The sequence below is a fragment of the Mytilus galloprovincialis genome, chromosome 4, assembly GCF_965363235.1.
Source record: "Mytilus galloprovincialis chromosome 4, xbMytGall1.hap1.1, whole genome shotgun sequence".
In the NCBI taxonomy this organism is placed as follows: domain Eukaryota; kingdom Metazoa; phylum Mollusca; class Bivalvia; order Mytilida; family Mytilidae; genus Mytilus; species Mytilus galloprovincialis.
The window spans coordinates 93,936,853-93,962,026 of NC_134841.1; the positions used below are offsets into that span (position 1 = coordinate 93,936,853).

Below are 25,174 nucleotides of genomic sequence, written 5' to 3' on the forward strand. Positions count from 1 at the left end.
GAAACTATAAGTGGATTAAAATAGCAGATAATCATGTTGTGTTGCATGTTTGGTCTCTGATATCACTGCTGCATGGTGGACGCCGCGGGGGTCCACGAGCATATTACTTTTCCAGTTGTCAGTAGTAATCATTGGTATGGATACAATCTGTAAATTTTCTGCTCTCAATTTTTGATTTAAGTATAACAATTACTAAAGAATATTCTTCAGTAGGCAAGGATGGCTTTGCCCGACACAGACAGTCCGTTTTTATGTATGTTGGCATTGGCTTTTGTTGTAGTTCAGTGTTTATGTTGTTCTGTTGTTGTTCTTATAGTGCATGTGCTTTTTTCGGTTTTACTGTTTGTTACCCGGGTTTGTTTTCACTTACTAGTAACATGCTTAATCGCATTGAGACTTTTGGACAGCGATATACTTCTGTTGCCTTTATAAACCGAATATGGCATATTTTCTTAAGTTTTGACTTGTAATGCTCTCAAACTTCGATTAGACCTTTCGGCTATTTTTATTCGGAACGTCACTGATTATGTTTTATGTAGACAAACCGATCGTCTAGAGTAAAACAATTATAAGCCTGGTACTTTTGACGAAATTTTACAATCACTGGGTCGATATCACTAGGTTGGTGTCACAGGCACTTTTCTCAGAAAAAAAAATCCTATATAAAGGTATATAGGAGAAAAACATCTGAGACGAGTGCCTGTGGTTGGTGTCCATTTTCTCCATCCAGTAGTCAGCAATTGGTATTGACATTGATAACAACAGTTAGGGACGTTTTTTTGTATATTTTTAGTATTGTTTTGAAAAGTTTTCAAATCCTCCATACTAGACAATTTTTCGACCCACGGCTTGCTTTTGCCTTCATAACTTTATTCTATTCGAGTGGCACTGATGGGTCTTATGAAGACGAAACGCGCTTCTATCAAAAAAAATTGATTAATCTACGATGCAAGAGCGGTACAAACACGGTGTTTTAGTTTTAGATATACCTTCGGTTGGTTATTTTGAATGACCATTTTTTGTTGTTGTCTTTATAAATTGTAAAAGACATTAATAATTGACCTTCTATCATATATCATCATTAGATACTATACATTATATACGCAATCAAACGAATTATATAATTCAATGACTTTTGTCCTACAGGGACCTATACATGACATGGACGAGAATCATGAGTCATTGGTGCAAACAATAAACTCATCATATACACCATATTTATAATTTTGTACGCAAGATGGGTGGTTCGTCTTAAAAAAAGTAAAATAACAAAAATACCGAACTCCAAGGAAAATTCAAAACGGAGATTCCGTCATATTTTTGCACCCAAAACAAATCATTTTCTATTCATTACTACTTTGTCTGTTTTCTCTATTTTTCCTCCTACAAAAGATACAACAATGATACCAGAATAAGTAAAGTTAAAAAGACCGTATACAGTACGAAGCTGGAGAACATCGAGAACCCAGTGTTCCGAAAGATATTGCCAAACTTTTTTCTGGGGAAGAACGTTCTAAGTAGTTTTTATAAGTTGTTTTATGTGTATTATTCTTCGTAGAAATAACGATAATGTAAACTTTTCATTATTGATTTATTTCAGTCACTGCAGCCAAACATTTCACTTAAAACAAAACGTCTAAATTAAGCTTTTCTTCATGCAAATTTTCATGACAAGGAAGTTAGCATTTTGGATTTGATTGGATATTAAACTGTATCACATGCAAGTTATTGATATACCAACATTTAAGTTTTTGTTAAAAGTGTAGGTATGACCTGACACAAACTTTACCTGTAATGTGATAACAGGTAACAACATTTGTACTTAGATTTAAATTAAACAAAACAGTCCAAGGTATACCGAAATGCTAGGATTTATACTTCCTTATACGAAAAGAATGTGGTTTTTACCCTTTAGTCAATGGTAAGAAAATTTCAATTATTTCGAAGATTTGAGAAGATTTGTTTAAAAGAAATAACTTTTACCATTTCCTTGTTGAACAAAGGTCACATATTTTCAGTCATGTCTTGTTTCTACAGTACCTAAACAAAACTATACCATATGATTTAGTATTGACTATAGGGACTTTAACAAAACAACTGTGATAACACAATGATCATACACTATAAATAGATTATAATTTTCATTTTCAATGATAATAGTAAATAATTTATTAATCTACGTTTGAAATTGTATTTTTTGCTTATTTACAATATTTATGCTGGTTATTTCAATAAACAACTTCCTTATCAAGAATTAAATTTTATTTGTTCAACATAGAAGTTGGATACAGTCTCTCAAGTACTATTAAGATAGTCATTAAGTATTGAAGTACTTATGCGCAATTAGTCATCTAGTTATATTTTTAGAACAGTAAAATTTGATGAGAGATCTTTACATGTACTTATTAAACAGAAGATGATTTGACTGAACAAAACACACAAATTGGTGTTTACAAGTTTATGTATTATTTGTGTGTATATACATATTTTGTAATTTTGGCAACCTTTTAAATATTGTATCGACATGATACGATATGAAAGAAGGAAGGATTATGAAAACTGATCTTTCGTCTGTTCTCACGGTTTTTTTTTACATGTACATCCAAAAATATTTTATTCGGTCATTTACATGATTTGCTTATCCTTCTGATACACCTGAGATCCTCCTCAGCTTGGTATGATTGGTTATACCCAATCTAAAGTTTCATTGGCAGTTTTTGTTGACTTATCAGTTTTTCTGCCAGTTTCATTGGTAGTTTTTGTTGACTTATCAGTTTTCTGCCAGTTTCTCTTCAATTTTTGTATTCCTTAAGAAGCTCCTGTTTTGTTAACAGTTTTTTTTTATCTTTTTTCTGTGATTTCATAGGATTGACGTCGCTCCTTCTGCAACTATCTGTGTAATAGTTATGTTATCAGTTGTTTTCTTTTCTCTTAGACTTTTTCGTATTCCCACAGTGTTTCTGATTTTCTAGTTGTGGTTTTCGATAAGCCTTGTTAATTTCAATCTAAGCTAGATACATGTGTGCTTTTCAGAGAGAAAACGAAGTTTCACTTAACGTGATTTTTACTTAAAAGAGGGACGAAAGATACCAAAGGGACAGTCAAACTCATAAATCGAAAATAAACTGAAAACGCCATGGCTAAAAATGAAAAAGACAAACAGACAAACAATAGTACACATGACACAACATAGAAAACTTAAGCGTCACTCAACATTGCAAAATATTTGTTTACTAACACAAAGTGAGAAGTTACCATTTGGGCAAACAAAAACACAAAGTCGAATAAAATCAGATATAGTTTAGGTTGAAGCTAATTATATAAAATTATAATGAGTTGTCGAAACGATTATTCTTTTTATCTTTATCAATATTTTAATAAAACTTCTACTAAAGGCATGATGTTTGTGTTCTTACAAACAAAATCGCAAAACAAAAAAAAAACATTAGAACATTTTAACTAGATACGAAAAAAGTAAAATAACAAAAATAACGAATGTTAAAGGAAATTCAACACAACACGGAAAGTCCTTTAAGAAATGGCATATATTGATGTTCAAAACTTATACATGTAATTATTTTTTTCAATATTTGCATTAAGATAAACAATACAACACTGAAAGGAAAAGAATTAGGTCAAGAAGGTATAAGTTTTACCCTTAAATTGGAGTATGTCATGTCATTTCTTAAAACAACTATTCGCTCTAGTTTTATGCAGGTGTATTAGTCTGTACATATTTCCTGCATATATTCGCACTTGCCATGTGTTTATACTTTTGACAAACGTTGGTAGCACATTTTAACCAAGGATAAATCTATTGTAAAAGATGTATAATGGCGCGAAATACCTCCTTAAACATATTTAGAAAATGTCAGTTGAAGTATTATGAAATTATTTTATAGAAGAACTTTTAAAAAACAGGTATAAAACAGACACATATTGGATGACAAACAAACGGTGTTCTATAAAGCATATTCATCAATGGTCCAGTAAAAAATGGTTGAACCCTATTGCATCAACAATTGACATTCACGTTCATGAATGAATCAATTGTGTCTCCAAATTTGTACTTTGTAATGAACACTTTAACAAAATGAAACAAACTAATAATCTTAATATTTAAGATAAGAGTGAACATTTTATACCATATTTAAGTCATATGCGATAAGACGTGTCACGGTACTTGTCTATCCCAAATTCATGTATTTGGTTTTGATGTTATATATATATGTTATATTTGTTATTCTCGTGGGATTTTGTCTATATGTGTTACATTTTAGTGTTATGTCGTTGTTCTCCTCTTATATTTAATGCGTTTCCCTCGGTTTTAGTTTGTTATCCCGATTTTGTTTTTGTCCATGGATTTATGAGTTTTGAACAGCGGTATACTACTGTTGCCTTTATATACCATACATTTTAATCTAAAAATAAATAATAAATTGAATATAAAGCTTATCTTCATGTACATATAAAACTTAATGGAAAATAAGTCAATACAATATCAACATTATGTTCAATTATTACATGTACTACAAAACTGAGGTACAACTTTCTTATATTCTTGACTATAAAGGGTTCCACTGTACCATTCCGTCAAAACCTAAATTATTGTAGTATTTCATCAGTCCTAAAACGGAGAGGGGAAACATATCATTCCCCTTTTTTTTCGAAAATAAATCATTATATAATTCCTCTCTCTCTCTCTCTCTCTCTCTCTCTCTCTCTCTCTCTCTCTCTCTCTCTCTCTCTCTCTCTGTATGTACATGAATTTGTATAAGGTGTATTTTTCTATCTTGAAGGCTTTTAGTTCTAGCACTGGATCGATACCTCTATCGTTACTTATACTTGTACTTGGTAACCAGTTTTAGCACTCTCGTTTGATATATTCTTATATTTGTACTGTCACTTGTTAACCAAATTTGATACTCGGGCTTCTATGCCTCGGGTATAGATTACATGAGCTGTATTTGGAAAAACTTTTCGGAATTTTGTGCCCTATGCTTTTCAACTTTGTACATTATTTTGCCTTTGTAACATTTATCATTCGAGCGTCACGTGTAAGTCATTTGTAGACGACAAGCGCGTATAGCACGGATACAAAATATCAATCATGGTATCTGTGATGAGTTTATTATTTGTATATGTTGTGTACAAGTTATCATTTTGACTTTGTACAAATTAATATTTGTACACAAATTTCGTAACAAAATTTAACAGCCTTAACACACAGGTTGTCCAGGGTTTCTTTCGTGTAAATGCATAGGCGGGAACAGCACTTCTGAATGTAAATGTGATTGTCAAAAGATATTGTGCAATTCCCGATGCCATTATTAACTCACCTGCTCAAACGAAATCACAAAGAACTACTTAATATCATTTTATAACAATTCTGTTTTTTGTATCAAAGCCTTTTCCACCAAAATACATATTATTTATTGTACAAGCTACAAGTCAATTTTCGTTAAATTTTGTTCAAATTGTAATTTGTACAGGCACTTTTTGTACAAATTTCAATTTGTATAAATTCAAAATACAAATTATGATTAGTTCATTTTTTTGTACAAATTATAATTTGTACACAATAATAACTTGTACACAACATATACAACACAACAAAAAAGTACTGAAACTGTAAACACAGCACGAAATATAAATATCACTTATGGTATGCAATACAATGTGTGTTATTTCCATCTCTTCTACTTCTACTTCTATCGCTGAATGACCATAGTCATGTTTAGGTGGAAACATGAATATTGTTATAAAAAGTAAACAATTAAGGTCCATTAGAGGAATTGCCAAGGTTAGTTACTAGTATATGAAAATTTGTAATCTTTCAAATAAAGTGACACGTTAGTTTACTGATATTCAAATCTCATAAATCTCACAAAAAGTAATACTAGCAGTGCAAGAATATGTATATTAACGGTGTGATGATAAAAGTGATACAATTATATGATTTTTAGTGTGTAGTTCTCTGCAATAGGCGTGTGTGCGGCAGTTTCGCATACCACTGTTCCTTCTATCACAGGATGAATACCTCTATGATTTCTGTCTGAAGTATTTACTTCTATTGTTGCTGTCACGATGTAGATAGCACTATTATCACAAGGTGTATATATCTATTGATACAGTCACTGGGTAGTTACCTCTATTGGTATTTCCACTGGAAAATACCACTATTGGTACTGTCAGAGGGTATGTAACGTGAGGGAATACCAATTACATATATTTTGACGTTTTTGTTTCACTTACGTTTATTTAAATAACAAACAAAAGTTTTCATCCTGTCTTTATTCTTTAGGTTTTCACTATAGAATTCCATATATTTAATTTTGAAATCATACTTTATTATAAAACAATTGTGTTGAGCCGACAAACGTGCGACTCAAGTTTGTTCTGTAATGAGGATTACATGCTTCACTTTACACCTGTTCAATCTAAAAAGTGATGTTTTGTACTATTTCTCAACACCATTTTGAAGACAATTTGAGAATAGCCCCTGCATACTGTGCATTTTGTAAAAATTCTCTTAGGTTTAATCAAACAAAATTTCTACATAAGAAAATGCCTGTACCAAATCAGGAATATGACAGTTTTTACTCGTTAGTGTGATGTGTTTGAGCCTTTAATTTTGCCATTTGATCAGAGACTGTCAATTTTGAATTTTCCTCGGTGTTCATTTTTGGGGGGATTTTACATTTTTTTACATATATTAAAAATAAGTAGATTATTGTCAATAGGACAACTATTCATCAAAAAAAGGTTATATAAGTACGGCTATTAAAGGCATGACATGACAAATATGAAACAAACAATTAAGAAAACTAAATAATCACAAAACAGTTTTCGAAAAACAAATGTGACAGACATGAACCAATGACAACCACTGTACTACAGGCTCTAGGCTAAAGAGAGACACATAAAGAATGTGGCGATGTTAAACATGTTTTAGCGCTCAACAAATATTTGTTATAAATTGCTCAATAATATGTTAAAAGGTTGATATTTTGTTGACGTCGCACGAGACTTTTCCGTAAATTTTACTTGATTAGCATTTTTGGTGTATATTAAGTTACTTGTATTTTGAAAGACGTGCAAAATGGCAAATTATAAAAACATATACAAGTTGTTTAATTTTTAAAAGAATCTGTCAGATTTATACTGAGTTTTGTTTCTCAAAATATGTACAAATTCGGTACTCTGTGCAATTTGGGTAGTGTGCTTATACATTTATTGGTTATATTATATGATAGAAATATTGAAATTATTCAATTGTTATCTATTAACTTCTCAGTTTTCATTCAATATGTTTGATCTCAATATTCATGGGATATGCTTCAGTGTTATTAAGGACGATAGAATGGATTTTGATCATAATTCATTAAAAAAGTAAACAATAAAAGCTGTCTGATTTCGGTTGCATAATAATGAAAGAAAATTAACATGCCAAGTAAGCTCAAAGACTCATTTCAAGGATAAATGAATACAAATATATGTAAGAGGTATACATCAGTGACGGCACAAAACTGTATAGCTGAATTGCAGTAATTGTAAAAGATCATATGCATAGAAATTAAAGCAGACATCTAATTTGCACTTTTTTAAGATGAAAATTTAATAAAAATGTACTTCTTCAGTAATTTTATGGTGAGCTGTATTTCTTGGAGTCGTCGTAATAGATTTTTGTTGGTTAAGTCGCAAATTAAAAAGTACTACAATTTATAATCTGCATCTAAAGAAATAATAGGATAAAAAGATCAATATTACAACCAAGATTTAATGCAATACATTATTTTCAAACCTTATATATTGTTCCGCCTAATTTGAAAATAATATGATAAAACATTTCTTTAATGCCTGGAAAAAATTTAATTAAGCTCACTCGGTGATAATACTTATCCAGTATTTTTGTAAAAACAAAAACACTTTGTTATATGACATACTTACACCGCTAATGTTTGTAAGCTTAACGATAAAGTTACACTAAAAGCACAACGACTGTATACGTTTTTGCTGCCTAGAAACATTGTTATTGTGATTCGTTTTCATTCAATTTATTACTGCATGAATAGTTGCAGTGGCTTTCAATTGCTCGGATATTGAGTCCGCAATGCTCTACAATTTCATTCTTTATTAAGCCTTGTTAACTTTTTTTTTATTCGAGCGTCACTGTTGATTCTTTTGTATACAAAATGCGCGTATGGTGTACACAATGTTTATCCTGGTATCTATAATGAGTTTCCTTACAGTAGACATCAAGTCTTTCTTTTATATTTATATATTTATGTTACATCATTCATACAAATGTATAAACATTGAACTGTAGTCGACAAATAATTTGTTTTATTATTGATTCAATCTTTAAAGCATTATTGATCACGACTAAGTTTGATTTTTTCTAAATATTTTTTGTTAGTCTTGAAAAAAAAAAACATATTTACTGCATAATTTCAATGTATAAAATTGTTTTTGAATAGTAAATTTTGAACTTTGAATGTTAAAACTTGAATGATCTTCCGGTTTTTAAGCGATTTAATAATTTTAAAGTTTGTAAATTTTAGCATCAGATAAGAAACACTATAACAACTGAGTAGTTGATAAAGTCATAGAAAGTTTAAATACTCAGTGTACGATCCTTTGAAATTGAACAAAGATGTGAATGTACCTTGAGGTAGAATGTTTAAGAATAGATGCATGCCAAAAGTTGTAATGTGTTTTAAAATTGTCAGTAAACGAGTATTGCTATAAAGATTGGAGGCAAATATCGAAAAGAAAGGAAGCAGTTTCAATTGATATTTAAAATAACCGTTTGTTTCAAAAACCTTTCATTATAATATTTTTAAAACGAAAAACCAAATCACGTGAAAGAAAGGAGTAAGCTATAAAAGGGACACTCAAACCAATTATTGGAAAACAAACCGACAAAGACATGGCAAAACAAACCAAAAGGAAAAATAAAATCACATAATACTGAACCCCGACAGTGGTATGATAATCGACTCATCAAATATTCCATGATTATAATTCAAAGATTATATCAAACTAAAAAGTTCGCCACTTTGAGAATACCAAAACCAAAAAAATATATGCGTTAAATGTCATGGAGGCAGCAACCTAACGACAAAAAAGGTCAAGAGTATGCTTGTGTATTCCAAATGCAAATAAACATGACTCCTACTGTTAATTATTTAATTATTTTTATTTGTGTTTTAGTTATAAATCCAAACGAGCATAAGTTATTTACACAAAAAAAACACCAACACCTCTGTATGAGATCATTCGCCTGAAAGTGTTACAATGCTTTTAATACATTTCATGGATTCCCTTGATTGTTGCTGTAAATTACCGTGTACTGCATGCAATTCTGGTTAGCAATATAGGCTCCTTGGAGACTCTTGATATCATTACAGTCAATAAATTGTAATGTCATATATAGATATAGGAAGATGTGGTATAAGTGCCAATAAGACAACTCTCCATTCAAGTCACAATTTATAGACTGCTCATTGATAGCAGGATTAAAATGTTGTACGCCAGACGGGAGTTTTATTTGCATAATTGATTTTCTTATGTCGTAACTACAACCTCGTTCCCTTTTAACGAATTTGACCTACCGAATTAGACTATTTACCAGGTTTGTAATAACATGAGCACCAAGACGGTTGCCACATGCGCAGGATCTGCTTACCCTTCCAGAGCACCTGAGATCACCCCCAGTTTTCTATGTGTGTCTTGTGTACTGTTGTTTGTATATTTGTCTTTTTCTTTTTAAGCCATGTAGTTGTCAGTTTGTTTTCAATTTGTGAGTTTGATTGTCCCTCTGGTATCTTTTGCCCTTCTTTTATGTAATTTGTATGTATTTGTTAACCTGTGTTTTTACCTTTTTTTTTCGTCCCAAGTCTAGGTTAGACGCATATTTTCTTCAAACCTCAACTGCAGAAAAGATTATTGTATGTTTGTCTTTTTAAGTATTCCTTTTATTAAGTTACAATATAACAACATTTTTCACTCAAAGACATTTTGTTTCTTTTTTTTTCAGATAAAATAGTTATACACAACTACATTATGTAAATTCAGGCGACAGCAGTTTACTTAATTGAGCTGAGAATGAGTGATACTTACGCTAAAATCCCACAGCCATTTCAAAATATAGGTAATAAAATTTTATTTATATTTTAAAGTATAGGTAGTGGTAATAAAAATCAAATGTTTTTCCTAAAATGCCAAAAGATGATAAAACGAAGAAAATATCTTTCAAATCAACTTTTAACATTCCAGGTTTCAGATTAATATCGTATATGAAAGTCAATTGATGAATTGATTTAAATAACGTTTTGTTCTGGAAAAAAAACTTTCATGAACATTTCACTTTTTGTTGGATTTAAATCAGGAAATATTGTGTATTTTGTCTTATATCATAGGTTGTCAAGACTTGTTGAAGGAAGCCATTTCAAATTGCGGTTGGGTACGAAAACAACATTTTGCCAGTAAACTTAAATTATTCAGATGTAAGTCTACAAATCAGTTGACATATTGGTAGTCAGTTCTTTAGATTAAAAATGAACGCAATTTGTGCATTTTTATTTGCAAACTTGACAGTTTGTATGAAATAAAGCCATGTGGTATGAATGCCAGTGATACAACTATTCGATATAGTCTAAATGATTGTTTGCCCTCAGTCAAGATAACATTTCAAACAAATAAAGAGTTAGTTTCATCTAAACAGTATCTGTTATAAGACATAAAAGAATACAATGTATTTCAAAATATATTCGAAAATGCAACAGATCATGCTAATCGTATTAAAAAATTATTGTATGATATTTCTTTTGGGTTCATCACATTCCCATATGTGTCTACAAATTGTCGTTCCTTTATGATTTCTTTATTTAGTTTCTATGACTATTCATCTAGTTTCTACGTGGTTTTCAACAACTGATTCCTTTACAGTTACATTTAGCTTTGATATGTTTTATAGGTACTTTCCATCTGGTTTCAGTTAGTGTGGATATGTTTTAATGCAGTATCTTTCTGGATTAATCTAGCTTTAAAATATTCTCGTGCCGTTCCTTTCTGGATTCATTCAGCTTTCAAATGTTTGTATGCTGTTCCTTTCTGGACTAATTTAGCTCTAAAATGTTTTTCCTGTAGTACTTTCTGTATAACTCTAGCGTTAGAATGTTTTGATGCCGTTCCTTTCTGGAACCTATTTATCTTTAAAATGGTTTCATGCAGTTCCTTTCTGGTGTTGTTTAGTTGCTGTAGGATTAATTCTATGTTGATTAGGGTTTTTTTTTATTCATTCTGCTTGGCTAATTTTGCAAGTATAACTAAATGTATATTTGTATCCACTCTAATGTGACATTCCTTCTGTTCTGTTCATTCCAGGGCCTAAAGTATACATGATCCTGAGCAGAGGGTGTATATATTACTTTCGAAATGAATACTGCAAAACTGCTTCAGGAAAGTTTTCCTTATTTGGATTCAATACGTAAGTACTGAGATATTTCTTAAAAGATTTGTAATGAAGCATATCAAACTGAAAGTCTGTATCACCGATATCGACAGAAATTTATGATTTAACTTACACAAATTTTATTATTATTAAATGGCATTCGAACAATAACGTAAAATGTATGGTAATACATATTTTCAAGAAATTATCAATTTATAATATTGTCTACTCGCCTTGGACTAACGACAGCACATTTATTCTTTGTAATAAAGAAAAGAAATAAATTGAATAATTGTGGGATCTCTGATGAATTTTTCAAATTACAATTCTGTACACGACGGTCTTGAAGTATAGATTCTGGGTACTGACATTGTTTATCATCTTAATAACGTGTTATAGTATTCTTTTATTTGTTTTTATGAATATTATTTTCACTCTTTAGTCTGTTTTTGATGATATCCATTTGACGTGGCTCTGTACTTATGGATCCCGTCATTGTTTTATTGTGCTATGGTAAATTTTTGTATTCTTGTCTTTCATTTTTGATTATGTAATGTGTCTATATGCCTTTTGTGTTTCTTTGTTACGTGTTTTTTTTATAGTGATTAAGAGTATAACACAATGTTGACTGCTGTATTCCTTTTTTGGAATTTTTACCTATTATGTTGTTTGTTTTGTTCACACATCGTTGTCTATATATTGAATTTATGCGACTGTCATAAAAATGAAAGGTTTACCTAACCCATATCACCATATTTTACATAAGAAAATGCCTGTACCTTGTCAGGAATAAAACAGTTGTTATCCATTCGTTTGATGTGTTTGAGCTTTTGATTTTTGCCATTTTTCTACAGACTTTCCGTGTTGAATTTGGAGCTCGGTATTTTTGTTATTTTACTCTTTACACACTATGAAATATCAATTAAAAATGCATAACTCTAACAAAAAGAAATATTACTGTAAATGTATTGTTTGTGTGAAGTACAACAAATTGAGTCTTACCCTGGGCAAAGACAGTGACCATGATTTTTGTTTTTCGATGCCCAACTTCGTGATTGATTTTTTCCAACTGTTTTTGATTTGTATGTGATTAATGTGGCTGATGTAAATGAGTATTCCGCGACTTGCGAACTGAATTATTGGTCTTGTGTCTTTGTTGTTTGGATTTTTAAAAAACAAATTAGTATACAATTTCTATTTTCCAAGTTTAACTAAATTGAGCTGCAAACAAGAGATACTTACTCTAAAATTCCTCTACCATTTCAAAACATCAGCAACCAAATTGTATATATTGACAAGTAATGGTAGTAGTTATAAAAATTGATATAGCTAAGGGGAGGGTTGGACGCTTACTCATATGTTTAAAACAGTCAGATTATTAATGGGCGTGTTCTAAATCGTGAGCCTGTAGTGCATTGGTGATCGTAGGTTGCTGTTTGTCTTTTATAATTTTAGACAGTTGTTTTGTTACTGATCAGGTCAACGATCGTTTTATTTATTTAGCATGTATTCATCACGTTCACGTATGACTTTATAACTTCTTTCCTTTTTATTGACAAAATTTGATTATTAATGACATGTTGGTGATTTCAGGGTTGCAAGAGCTACAGAAGTTAGTGATGGGGAGGCAATGTATGCTTTCAAAATAAACCACACCCACCCTGAAGAGTTTAAATCTTACTTATTTGCCTGCTCATCGGAAAAAGAGATGAAGGTAATTATCTTATGACTTATTACTATCAGCATGTTTAGAAGAGAATTAAACAAAGCAATGTGGTAATTTTGTCACTATAGCTAAGTTGCCTTTAATTGAAGTGCAAAATCATTGACATGTGAATTCGAGTTTAACAAAATTCAAATTAATTTTATTTCCAGCAATACTTTCACCTTTGCTTATATATTTGTACGTTAAAGTAAACAACACCACTGGGGTCATTGCGAGTTGTTAAACTATGCATATTTTTTCATATGATTTCGATGATCATTTTTTGACTTAATAGTTTTACACTTTTTAACGGTTTCAAACACTTCAAGTTCTACAGAAAGGACTATATTCAATATATATTAATTTTCATCAATAAGTTCTGTCAAAAAAGACGTGGAAGATACAATATGGATGATAAAAACTCATAATTCGGAAGAAAAACCGACAATACTATAGTAAAAAAAGGGGAAAAAAACATGAAGAGACCAAACATAAAGGGGTAAAAGTATACTAAAAAAAATAAAAAATACTCTTGACTGGCGAAAACCAACTAAAAACTTAAGGAAACTCTGAGAGTGCACCTCGTGTGGCATCCCGTCGTGTTAGTCATGAACATATCATATTTGATAACTCGTAATTTAAGTTGCTGTTTTTATGATTTGATTTACCTTCTCTCCTCAGCGAATATTTCAAAATACTACGTTGAAAGATTACCTTTATTATATTGATGTTAATAGATTTAGAAATATTTAACCTTTGATCCAAATTAATCCGGCAAGATTTATTTTCGATGGATATATATATATAACCAAAAACAGCAGTTCAGAAGAACCAGTTTGAAACTTGGAAATTGTACCCTAAGTGTCTTAAAGCTATATATCTTTTTATTCTTCAGGAATGGATGAAGTGTATCAAAGAAGAATTGAAAATAGCCAACGATTCAGGCAAAAGAGATGGAGATTATTATTATACGGACGGTTTTATGTAAGTTTTTTTTATTTACAACATGATGTATCAATGTTGTTAGATATCCTGCATTTCTCAATCATTGTCTTTAAAAAATTGTGCGTCTGCTAAAGACAACCCTGCAACAAATTATTGAAATTTGTGATATGGCATATTATAAGATATCATGGTGAAATTACTAATGTTTCTGCTACCGGTACTTGAGGTCGATTGCCTACGTTTCTTTTCACATCATAATTTTTCTGATAGCGAATTACTACTTACAAGGAAGATACATCAAACGCATTTATGATTTTGTCAATCCATTGTGGCAAATTATGTTCGCAGTGGAACACGGACATATTACACTTGTCGTAACCACTATTCCGTCCAGTTTTCCAAGATTGTGCCATTACCGAATGCTCCATATCATTATCTGTTACTGCAATATCAACGTGAGGGGTGTCATATGTAAAGCAAGAACCGCAAAACCTTCCTGAGCGAAGTTGTTTAGGAGTTCCTGTTCAGTCTTTGGTTTTAATTTTGTCTTTCCGTCATTTTTATTTTTGATCTTGGTGTTTTCCGTCTTTGATAACCAGTCTTGGTATATTTTTTTCTGTTTTCATATTGTTTTCAACAGATGCGAAGCAAACAAAACTTAACAATTAGTATCGAATTACTAATTAAGCATCACAGAAGAATCTGACCCTTTCGGACCATCTGGTCTCGGTTGGAATTGAAACAATTAAATATCACCTTCACGTTCCTATTAACCCTGTGCTTTCATAGTATTTATATTGTAGGCATAAACAAACTCCGGAAGCGCAAGGATCTTCTGCTGATAGTGGATTTGGTCCATCTGCTGATGGTGATACAACCAGTATCTCGTACAAAGATATAGAAGAAAGTATATACGATGATCCAACGTCTTTTCAACCGCCGTCAGACTATGGCTTATATGCTAAAAAGGCGGATGAAGGTAATCCTCATTCCGAACAGATTTGATAACAAGACCACAATTTCACATATTTGTTTGATGATTTATAATGCAGAATTTTTTTATTTACACCACGATGTCCAGTAGTTGTCGTTTGTTGATGTGTTTCATAAGTATTTCTTGTATCGATGGACCATTGGTTTTCCCGTTTGATTGGTTTTACACTAGTTATGTTTTGGGCCCTTTATAGATTGCAGTTCGGTTGAGCCAAGGCTCCTTGTTGAAGACCGTACTTTGACCTATAATGGTTTTTCTTTTTATCAATTGTGACTTAAGTGGAGAGTTTTCTCAATGGCACTCATAACACATCTTCGTATATCTATCTCCCAGAAGTTTGGCGTTAACAATCAAACATAAACTATATCTTAACGGTTTGAAGAAATTTGGTAAAATTCTGTTTCACTAAACATGTACTTAGATTTAAGCAAACAATAAAGAAATAACATGATTCAAAACATACCTTTTTTAATTTTTAGATTAATACGATTTCGAGTAACTAAGGTTTAAATTGATTTGGGCGAAGTTAAACTTTGGTATATTTTTTTGTTATAATATTAGATCCTTTTGGTCAAAGAGTTCTTCAACTTGTTCTGTTTTTACACAACCTAGTCTTTTTAGAATTTCGGATTTGGGCGTTCTGTATGAAAGTAAATACAGGAAAAATATTCGGGCGTATATAGTTTTTTAAAGGGTCTTTTTATTAATTTATCATTTTACAATCAAATATGTTTTCATATTATACAACCTTAATAGTCAATGTACTGGTTTTACAATCTTTACCTAACCTAAAGCACCTAGATGGGAAAATTCATATCTTTAATCATACTTCAAAATTTACATTCAAACAATTGCTTCTTCCTCAATAAAATAATATTTTTTGATAAATAAATATGTGTTCACCCACATGCCCTATACATCAGGTTATAAAAAATAAAATGTATTCTTAGTTTGACACATTAATGATATTGAAGTTTAATGCATAAATAAACAAATTTCTAAGAGACCGACACAACTTCGGGAATACCTGGTATAGGACAGGGACATAGATATATGACAGGAATAAACTTCTATGTACCGGTCCACTTTATCTGTGAATGAAATAAAACGGCTTAAGATAGCATACACAATATGTAAATAAAATGCAACTACGAAATGAACTTATTATGTCTATTTAAGCATCCGATGATGAAGATATACCTAATGAACCACCGCCTGTGCCACCAAGATTAGCGAATGCGGATCCAAACCCAAAGACTAAGAGAAAGAAGAAGAGAAAGAAGAAAAAGGAAAAGATGGATGAACTAGACCAATTACCAGGTATTGTAGTTTTTAACCTAACAAACAAAGATAAGTAAACTAAAAATGAAATATCGGGCTATCAGAACTTCAAATTAAAAAAAAACACGACATGTTGTTGGGTAAAACATGGAAAAGGGAAATATTAGGGATGAACAACCATCTTTTATATTACTTAAAGTCATATGAAACTTCAAATTAAGAACAAAATTATGAATAGGTTTTTTATAACTATATGGCTAGTTTATATAATAAAATTTATGTACATATACTTTTTTTCTAAAGAAAATTCTATAATTTGTCCAAATTTTGAAAAACGTTACTTTTTAAATTGTTTGCTTCGCCGATATGTTTTCTGTATGCAGTGAACTCAACTTGACTTTTATCGTAAAATTCTGGTGATTGCAATACGACAATTAATAAGCTGCCACATTTTCACAACAGACCAAGAGAAGAAAAAAATACTATTATACGATATGGATGCGTAAAAATGATAAAATCGTGCACAGAAACTACGTTTGTGATACATTCATGCATTGGTTAAGAATTGAATAAACATTATTTTTCACCAGTCACTCGTTTCATATGACTTTAAATATAAGGAAATACTATAGAAAGCCCACTTTTTTTCTAATCTCTAAAGCTATACGAATTCGTTGTTTTATCGTTAGATTAATACATTGATAAACCTTCAAGCTGGTTCTGCATTATTATGTTTCATTCTTATTTAAAACCTTCACTAAGCTGTTGGGTGCCATGTTCATGAGGAACACCTGATATATCCCATGGTTACTATGGGGCTCATGTTGTTTATCTTAGAATTGTGTTATATGATGTAGAATTCTGTTTATATTTTCGTCGTTTGTCATAGTTTTTTCTGTCGGTTCTTCTTCAATTGAATTTAAATTGTTTTTCTAGTTTCCTTTTGTTTTTAATACCACTCACCAAAACTGTGCTGAATAGTATTCAATTATTGAGATGTTTGAGAACCGTTTTATTGCATTAATTTTTACTGAAAATAATATACAGTAGTAACAAAAAAGGTGAAAATAATGCGTTATAAATTTTAGTTGTTCGAAGCACTTTTCTCGATTTACCTCCCTCAGAAATGCTCAAAGTCGAATCTTAAAAAGTCAAGGATTTCTAAGATAAAAAAAATGAAGAGCTTTACCAAAAAGGATTTTAAAAATAGCCAAATGCGTCTAAGGTCAACTTTGCCTGAGGAAGTTGAAACCTTAATATCATATAATTTCAAACTTATCACTGTCGGATTTACATTTTTCTTCTAACTTTCAGATATATCAAAAGTTGCAGTTTCACGCACTGAGAGTGCAGCAAAACTGCAGGCAGATGCCATCTCTGTGAGTATAATCAATGTGCATGAAACGCGTTGACTGTCATCAGGTATTCTTGATAGACAGAGCTCGAGTTAGATGATGTCTAAATATAAAAAAAACATCATTATAAAGAAGGACATAAATAAGATAGCTATAAAGAAGAATAAAAAAATACAAAAGGGACCAAAAATAAGAAGAAGAAAACTGACGATATAAAGTCTAAAAAGAAAAATGATGAAGAGAAAATAAATTGTTTAAACAACACTAAATAGCTGACTAAGCAACCATGACCCAAACCCGACACCATGATTGATGTTTTGGGTTGAAAGTGAGCCCTACTCCAACTCGCCTGAAATGCCTGAAATAATCCAACTTTAGGACTTACCAGCACAATTGCATAGTTTATTAACCAAAATTCTACAATGAAAGTGTATCAAATATATATTAGTGAAACAATGAAATTGGTTGAAAACATCTTTTACGTATTCTTTGGGTATTCTCTTAGCATCTAACCTCCTCACAATCCCCCTTAATAGTTACAATATTGACGGTATCAAGTTTAATGCACCAGAATCGTATTTCGACAATCAATGTCTCTTCAGTGACTCTCGTGGCAAAAATATGTGAAAATCCATTGAATGGATGACGCAAAAATGTAAATGCTTTGATGGGTAAGATGTGAAGCTAGAAAACGCTGGTCAGTTTTAAGTGAAAAATACAAGTGATATATTGAGACTTAGTTACGTTGTATACCGATCGAAACTCTACTTTTACAAAACTTTGAAGGGACATAGAATAAAGGCAACAGTAGTATACCGCTGTTCAAAACTCATAAATCTATGGACAAAAAATAAAATCGGGGTAACAAACTAAAACTGAGGGAAACGCATTAGATATTAGAGGAGAACAACGACACAACATTAAAATGTAACACACACAGCAACGGACTAAGCATTAAACAAAATCCGATGAGAATAACCAATATAACATCAAAACCAAATACATTAATTTGGGATAGAAAAGTACCGTGACACGTCTTATAGTAATGTGATTTCACACTCAAATATAGGGGAAAACAAACGACACAACGGAAACACAACGTAAAAATGTTACACACACAGAAACGAACTATGATATAACAATGGCCATTTTCCTGACTTGGTACAGGACATTTTTAAAGAAAAAAAATGGTGGGTTGAACCTGGTTTTGTGGCATGCCAAACCTCGCACTTTGATGGCATTGTTAAATATAACATTAAAATGACAACATAATAATACAGGACTACAATACAAATAAATAGGAGAACGTATTAGGCAAAGAAACACATGAATGTTAGATAACAAAAGGCATCAGGTTTAAAATTCATTACGTCAAAAACGCGCTCCTTAAATCACCTAATGCAAACACATCTTTAAGTGCACTCAAGTCTAACTCTAACTGTAAAGGGTCAACTATTTGGCTTTTTAACTATTTTGGTCTGAGCGTCATTGATGAGTCTAATATAGACGAAACGCGCGTCTGATGTATTAATTTATAAGTCTGATACCTTGATAATTAGTTAATATATTTAACTTGTCATTTGATTTTTTTTAAATTGCAGGCAGAAATGAAGAATATGTTCGGAAAGGAGTAAGTCATTATTGTACCTAATCAATAAATCTTCTGTAGCATATTTGCATTTTTTTAACACCTTTTAGTTAAACATAAAATTTAGTCTGGATACTCAAAATAATGTTATCAGAATCATTTCAACAAATCTTTAAAGTGGGAAATTAAAATCAGACAATACAAGAGTATGGGTTATGTATATTTATTGTGTTTTGTTATTTGTATTGTACTAAATTTAACGGAAATTGTCAAAAATTGTCCAGTTTTGAAAAACATCAGCACACACTTTCGAATAAAAAGAATCTAACAGAAAAACGTATAACTAGAATACAAAACTTAAATATAAATTCAAAAGGTGAAAGTCCACAAAAAGCAGACAAAATCAAATGTTTTTGAGCAAATTGAGCAACAGAAAAAGTTGCTAATAAACATACTTAAATGACCTATGGTTTGCATTCCGGAACTAATTAACTTACAATAGTTTAAATCTCGGTCTTTTGTACTTCCTCATGTGAAGTTATTTCTGTTGCAGTCATTCTCCCCATACAATTACATTAATTATCACTCATATTGAATATCTATTCTCCAATATGTGTGTTATCAAACAAAACCACGAGACTCGTCAATAAGTTTTGACAGTTGAAATGTCAAAAGTTGTGATTAAGCCACTAATTCAGCATGATATGCTTATCATTCCGGGAACCAGAGATCATATCTTTTGGATGAGCTTCGTGTTGCTTAGTCTTAAATTTGTTAGGTATTTTGTGAACTTTTGTCCTTTTTCTGGGTTTGTGTTGTCATTTATTTCTCTTTGTTTGAGTTTGGGATGTTTGTTTGATATCTTGTGTCATTTTTAAAGAATAAATGTAGAGTGTATAATTGGTCTAATGCCACAATTAATGGTCCTTATTTTCATTGTCGATAAATATAAGTTGTAGTGTACTTTTTCGTAACTTTTTTCCTTTTCTAATTAATTTCTTAGTGTTGGTGCTAGTGAAATAGTAGAAGTGATTTTAGATAAATTTATGGTTGTTTCATTTTTACTGTTAAGTTGCATGAAGGAGCGGTCAAGTGAGATGCCAAAAATATTTTTTTCGAAATACGTCTTGATTTGAACTAACGATAAGGAAGTGTACGGACTGGCAACATTTATAAACTGTAAAACTTTTTTTTTCTAAATAAAAGCAACAGTAGTATACCGATGTTCAAAATGTTAGTTAGATTTTGATTTTGTAAAAATTAAATGTGAAGAAAAGTTAAGTGAATTGTGGTTTATGACCAACTATCTTTAAACAAAACAAATTGTATTTAAATAGAAAACAAAAAAGCACAGAATCTGAACCTTCCTCGACGACGAGTCGAAACAAGAAACAGCCGAGTTTAGAACCACCGGAAGTTGAGGATGTTGATGAGGTAATATTATGTTGTTTATTAACGTGATTTACTTTGGCTACATGAGCTATTTATGCAATCAAATATTTTGACTGAGTCAATTTATGAAGTGTGAAAGCTTCGTTTGTAGCAATAGTAGGAGATATAGAGCAGGTTAATTTTTCAGTTATTGAGTATTTAGTAGTGTATTATCCAATTTGATTTCCTATATGATATGCTGCAATATTTCCGACCTAATCAAATGTTTGGCTTTGGTTGTTAACCAACCCTACAAGTTTTGTTGTTTCTATTTTGGTTTGTCTGTATTTGAAGGGCTCAGATAGGTTAATTTCCCACAGTCTCATATGGACACATATTTTCGGTATCTTTTAATTCAGTATAACTTGATATCAACAGGTCAACTGATTGCAAATAAACCACACTTGTCCGTTATCAAGCAGTTTTATTTGTTGAATATATATATCGCAGCCGATGTCGGCTTGGTAGTTTTACTGCATATTGTAAAGTATTCTTAAATAAATTCTTATTTAGAATCTTTAAGAAAATCGTTAGGTATTATCCAATGAAAATGAAAAAGGTGAGCAAAGAAGATCGATACTTAATGTGAAAAAATATCGAAGTGAAATAAAGGTTAGCTTTAACAAGGTATACTTCAAATCTGGGTCTATTACTGGATATTGACACATGTCTCAGTTGACACGTAACGTTAGTGCAAGTTCAGATTATTCAACCTTCGTTTACAAAAGGGTGTCTCTGACATAAAATGCGAACGACTGAATTCAACAATTAAAGAATGACTGTAATATGTTTTCTGTCTTTGAAGAAATAACATAAAAAATTTGGTGCACACTGAATAACGCGCGTAGCGGGTTATTTAACAGTGCGCACCACATTTTTTATGCTATTTCGAATAGACAGAAAAAATATTACAGTTATTTCTTATAATTTAATTCTAAATTCCATTTTAAACCGTAGAAAACCATGAAAAACCGTTGATGATGACTAAATTATGTATATGGGCTGACAACAAAATAACGTCTGCCAATCAGAAGACACGTTACATCCAAAATTAAATTATTACATAATATTACGGTCACTATCAAGACCAATGCTACTACTGGTGGTGTTTAACACTAATAGTAGATATACTTGTTGACAATATAAACATTGTCATATTAAAATATTATCTTTGATGATATCTTAAAGAATATTTTATAACACAATTTTCTTCAAAATGACATTTTGTTTATTATTTCCAATAAGGAGGAAGAGGAAGAGGATGATGGAGATAAGTATTGGCAATCCATTCATTTTGAAGGAGAAAAGGAGAAGGCTAGCGAGTAAGTGTTACCTCCCTTTCAAAAGTAGTATGACTAGAATGAATATATGATGCAAATACATGCAGTCTGTCACTTGTATTGCAGGAACATCACAGATTTTTGTTTTGTATGAACAAAGAGATAACACCTGTTTTATTAGTTGAATTAATTACTGTTGGTATCCAAACATTTATAGTACCTACCAATAATATTCTCAGATGATTACATTTCAATGCTTATTTAAACCTTTGCTGCTTATTTCAGTATGCCAAATAAGTACCATGTACAGATTTTAGTAGGTTAGAGAACAAATGTTTGGAAAATATAACAATTTGTGGTTCATTTCATAAATTCTGCATAAATTTACGACAAGACAACCTATTATCCCAACGTTTAAATGTTCAGCTGTACTATAGATAAGGCAACCAACGATTTAATCAAACATAAGGGGCTACCGATTACGTATGAATCTGATTTTCGTGCGGAAGTGCAAGAATAATGATTAAAGTTTTTTTCACTCAGTTGTCTACTTTATACACAAAATTTGCTTGAGGAGTCATACTGCCAACGAGAAGTTCTTTTTCATTCTACCACATAAATATTTGCACATGTTATCTTGTATCGTCTATTTTTAGAATTATTCGAGATATTGGCGAAAATGGTGTTTTCTTAGTGCGAAATGGTGATGACGGCGGAAAGGTATTTTATCAGCATTATTTTTTTTTTGATAGGGTGACAATCCATCTTCACGATTAAAAATCAAAAAAGGGGGAAAATAAAAAAAAATATTTACAATTAATGTATCTACAGTGATGATCAGTCGAGGACAAAAAATTTTAAAATTAAATTCCCAAAACAAATTTTCTAAGATTATAAATCTAAGAAGGACCAGAATAATATCCAAATAAACCAAATCTAGATAGAATAGGAATAAGAGCTCTACGATGCGAAACGGTACTTAGGCAGGTTAAAGATTATTGTAATTTTCCAAGAACAAAAAAAACCTTTTTATCGACCGCATGATTATAATTGGTTTTAGTAAATTGATATTTCATTAGACAGTCGGTATTTCGTTGATTTGATAAAATGAATCTGATAGCCGACATGTTCCAGTAATTAAATTAGTATACAGTATAATATACAAGAAGAAAAATTAATATCAAAATTAAACATTATCTGACAAAATCTATTACTTTTCCTAATTTTTCTTAGAAATTGTTCTTATTTGCAACTAAAAACCTATTTTCTATGTAACGTAGATTCTCTAGTCAAAAACCCCAACAACTTTTTGCTTTTTCACTCTATTTTTATTTTTATCAAACATCATAAATATTACATTATATGTTATTCCGTGGAGGTTCTCCACCTACTCAATATTTGTTTGACATTTTCAACACTTTGACACTTTCAGGTATTAGTAGTTTTTGCAGACAATATGCCAAAAAAGTATAAAATTAATTGCAAGGTAAGTTTTAAAACATTGATATGTGCTAAGTTTTTGTTATTAGAAAAAGTTGGTGCTGATTTTAGATTCCTGATTGCATAAACGATTTTCGGATCTACATATTCTTGTTATAAAATTTGATTTACCATAAACATCAGTACAAAAATATCCAGCTCCAAGGCATATTCAATAAGGAAAAGTCAATCAAAACTGTCGAAATTAAACGCTATGAATCAACAGATCAAGTGAAAAAATACCATATTCAGGACTCAATACAGTCATTTCTCTAATGAAATGGTGGAATAAGTAGATATAACAAGATGTGGTTTAAGTTCCAATGAGACAATTCTCCCTCTAATACACAGTGTTTAAAAGTAAACCATAAGTTTAAAGTATGGTCTTGTTCTATAGCTAGCTAAACATCCCACTTGTATGACAGGTGTTTATAGTTTCATTATAGTGACAAAATTAGGTGAGCAACCCAATCAGACATACAATGTATTAGGTTAATATGAAAATATTTGGGTTTAAGCCATATGTATCGCCATTTTTTTTTAAACGGTAATGCATTAGTAAATCAATCATTTAAACATAAATTTGCCTAAATCATTCATAAAACAAAAAATTTGTCATAAACACTCATGTTACCGTAGATTTTTCAAAAGTCATACAGTGACATATACTTGCTTTCATTCGAATCATTTCACTCTTGTATATAGTTATTTTAATGGTGTCCCATATGTCTGATAACGTTTTAACACTTTATATCAAAATTATTACATATTACTAACAAATTATATGCTTAATTCACAAAATAAATGTTACTGTTACAATACCAGATTTTTAGTAAATAAAAATTATGTATTTTATTTTGAAGGATAATGAGTACTTCATTGCAACAGCAGGACCACATGCAGAAACTTTGGAAGAAATGTTATTTGAATATTTTATGACAGACTTGCCTAACACAACCGTAAAATTAACAACGCCTTTTCAACTACATCCTAGCCAGCAATGACACAGCTCAGTTTGTATGAGAAAAGATACATAAACGATGTGTTGTATGCAGCAAAAAGTATATAACAAACAGTATTATGGGTAGATTGATAAATTGTGCTTTGCTTGACCTTAGTTCTGAAAACAGTTATTCAGAAAGATTTTATTTCCTGTCATTTCCCGAGCTTTTTATAAGTTTCTTCACATTTTCTTAGATACGCTTATAACTTGAAAAAAATAAATGAGATAGAATTGTTCACTTTCTGTGGAATTGTTATATTTTTTTTCGCCGTTATTACTTTTTTGGTGAATCCATTCAAAACATACAATGATTTTTTTTAAACTAGAAAGTACTCGATTTTTAGATATTTTAACCTACCTCAACGAAATTCTAAAATACTGAGCTTAGAAAATATCTTTAAAATTTCGATGATATATTTCAAATTTGTTAATGAAATAATCCTCTTATTTCCATAGAAGTCATGAACACTATTTTGTAACGTATGTTATTTTAAAATCAACTTTAATCATTTGAAGAAAAATATAATTGTCAAAGAGATTTTAACTCAACTACGAAAGTTAACATTAAGATAATGGTGAGCATAGCCTTTAAGTGATATCCCTATAAGTTCGGTGAATTGATACTGCAATGAAACCCTTTTTTATAAACCATTAT

The 25,174-nt window shown here is 30.8% G+C and overlaps 1 protein-coding gene across 3 annotated transcripts; it reads left to right on the plus strand.

Moving 5' to 3' along the window:
- Positions 1 to 1,508: 1,508 nt before the first annotated feature.
- On the plus strand, positions 1,509 to 24,659 carry LOC143073426 (uncharacterized). Of its 3 annotated transcripts, none has more exons than XM_076248969.1 (15): positions 1,509 to 1,806; positions 10,043 to 10,156; positions 10,425 to 10,511; positions 11,392 to 11,494; positions 13,052 to 13,172; positions 14,059 to 14,147; positions 14,912 to 15,087; positions 16,282 to 16,422; positions 17,698 to 17,762; positions 19,340 to 19,368; positions 20,664 to 20,760; positions 22,003 to 22,079; positions 22,694 to 22,757; positions 23,470 to 23,523; positions 24,380 to 24,659. In XM_076248969.1, exons 2-15 carry the CDS (start codon positions 10,111 to 10,113, stop codon positions 24,518 to 24,520), a joined length of 1,290 nt encoding a protein of 429 aa, XP_076105084.1. In that variant the 5' UTR covers positions 1,509 to 1,806; positions 10,043 to 10,110; the 3' UTR covers positions 24,521 to 24,659. The 3 variants fall into 3 exon arrangements, with proteins under 3 accessions (XP_076105084.1, XP_076105083.1, XP_076105085.1); XM_076248968.1 differs by having other exon boundaries at positions 1,713 to 1,921; XM_076248970.1 differs by lacking the exon at positions 10,425 to 10,511 and having other exon boundaries at positions 1,785 to 1,921.
- The last annotated feature ends 515 nt before the right edge of the window (positions 24,660 to 25,174 follow it).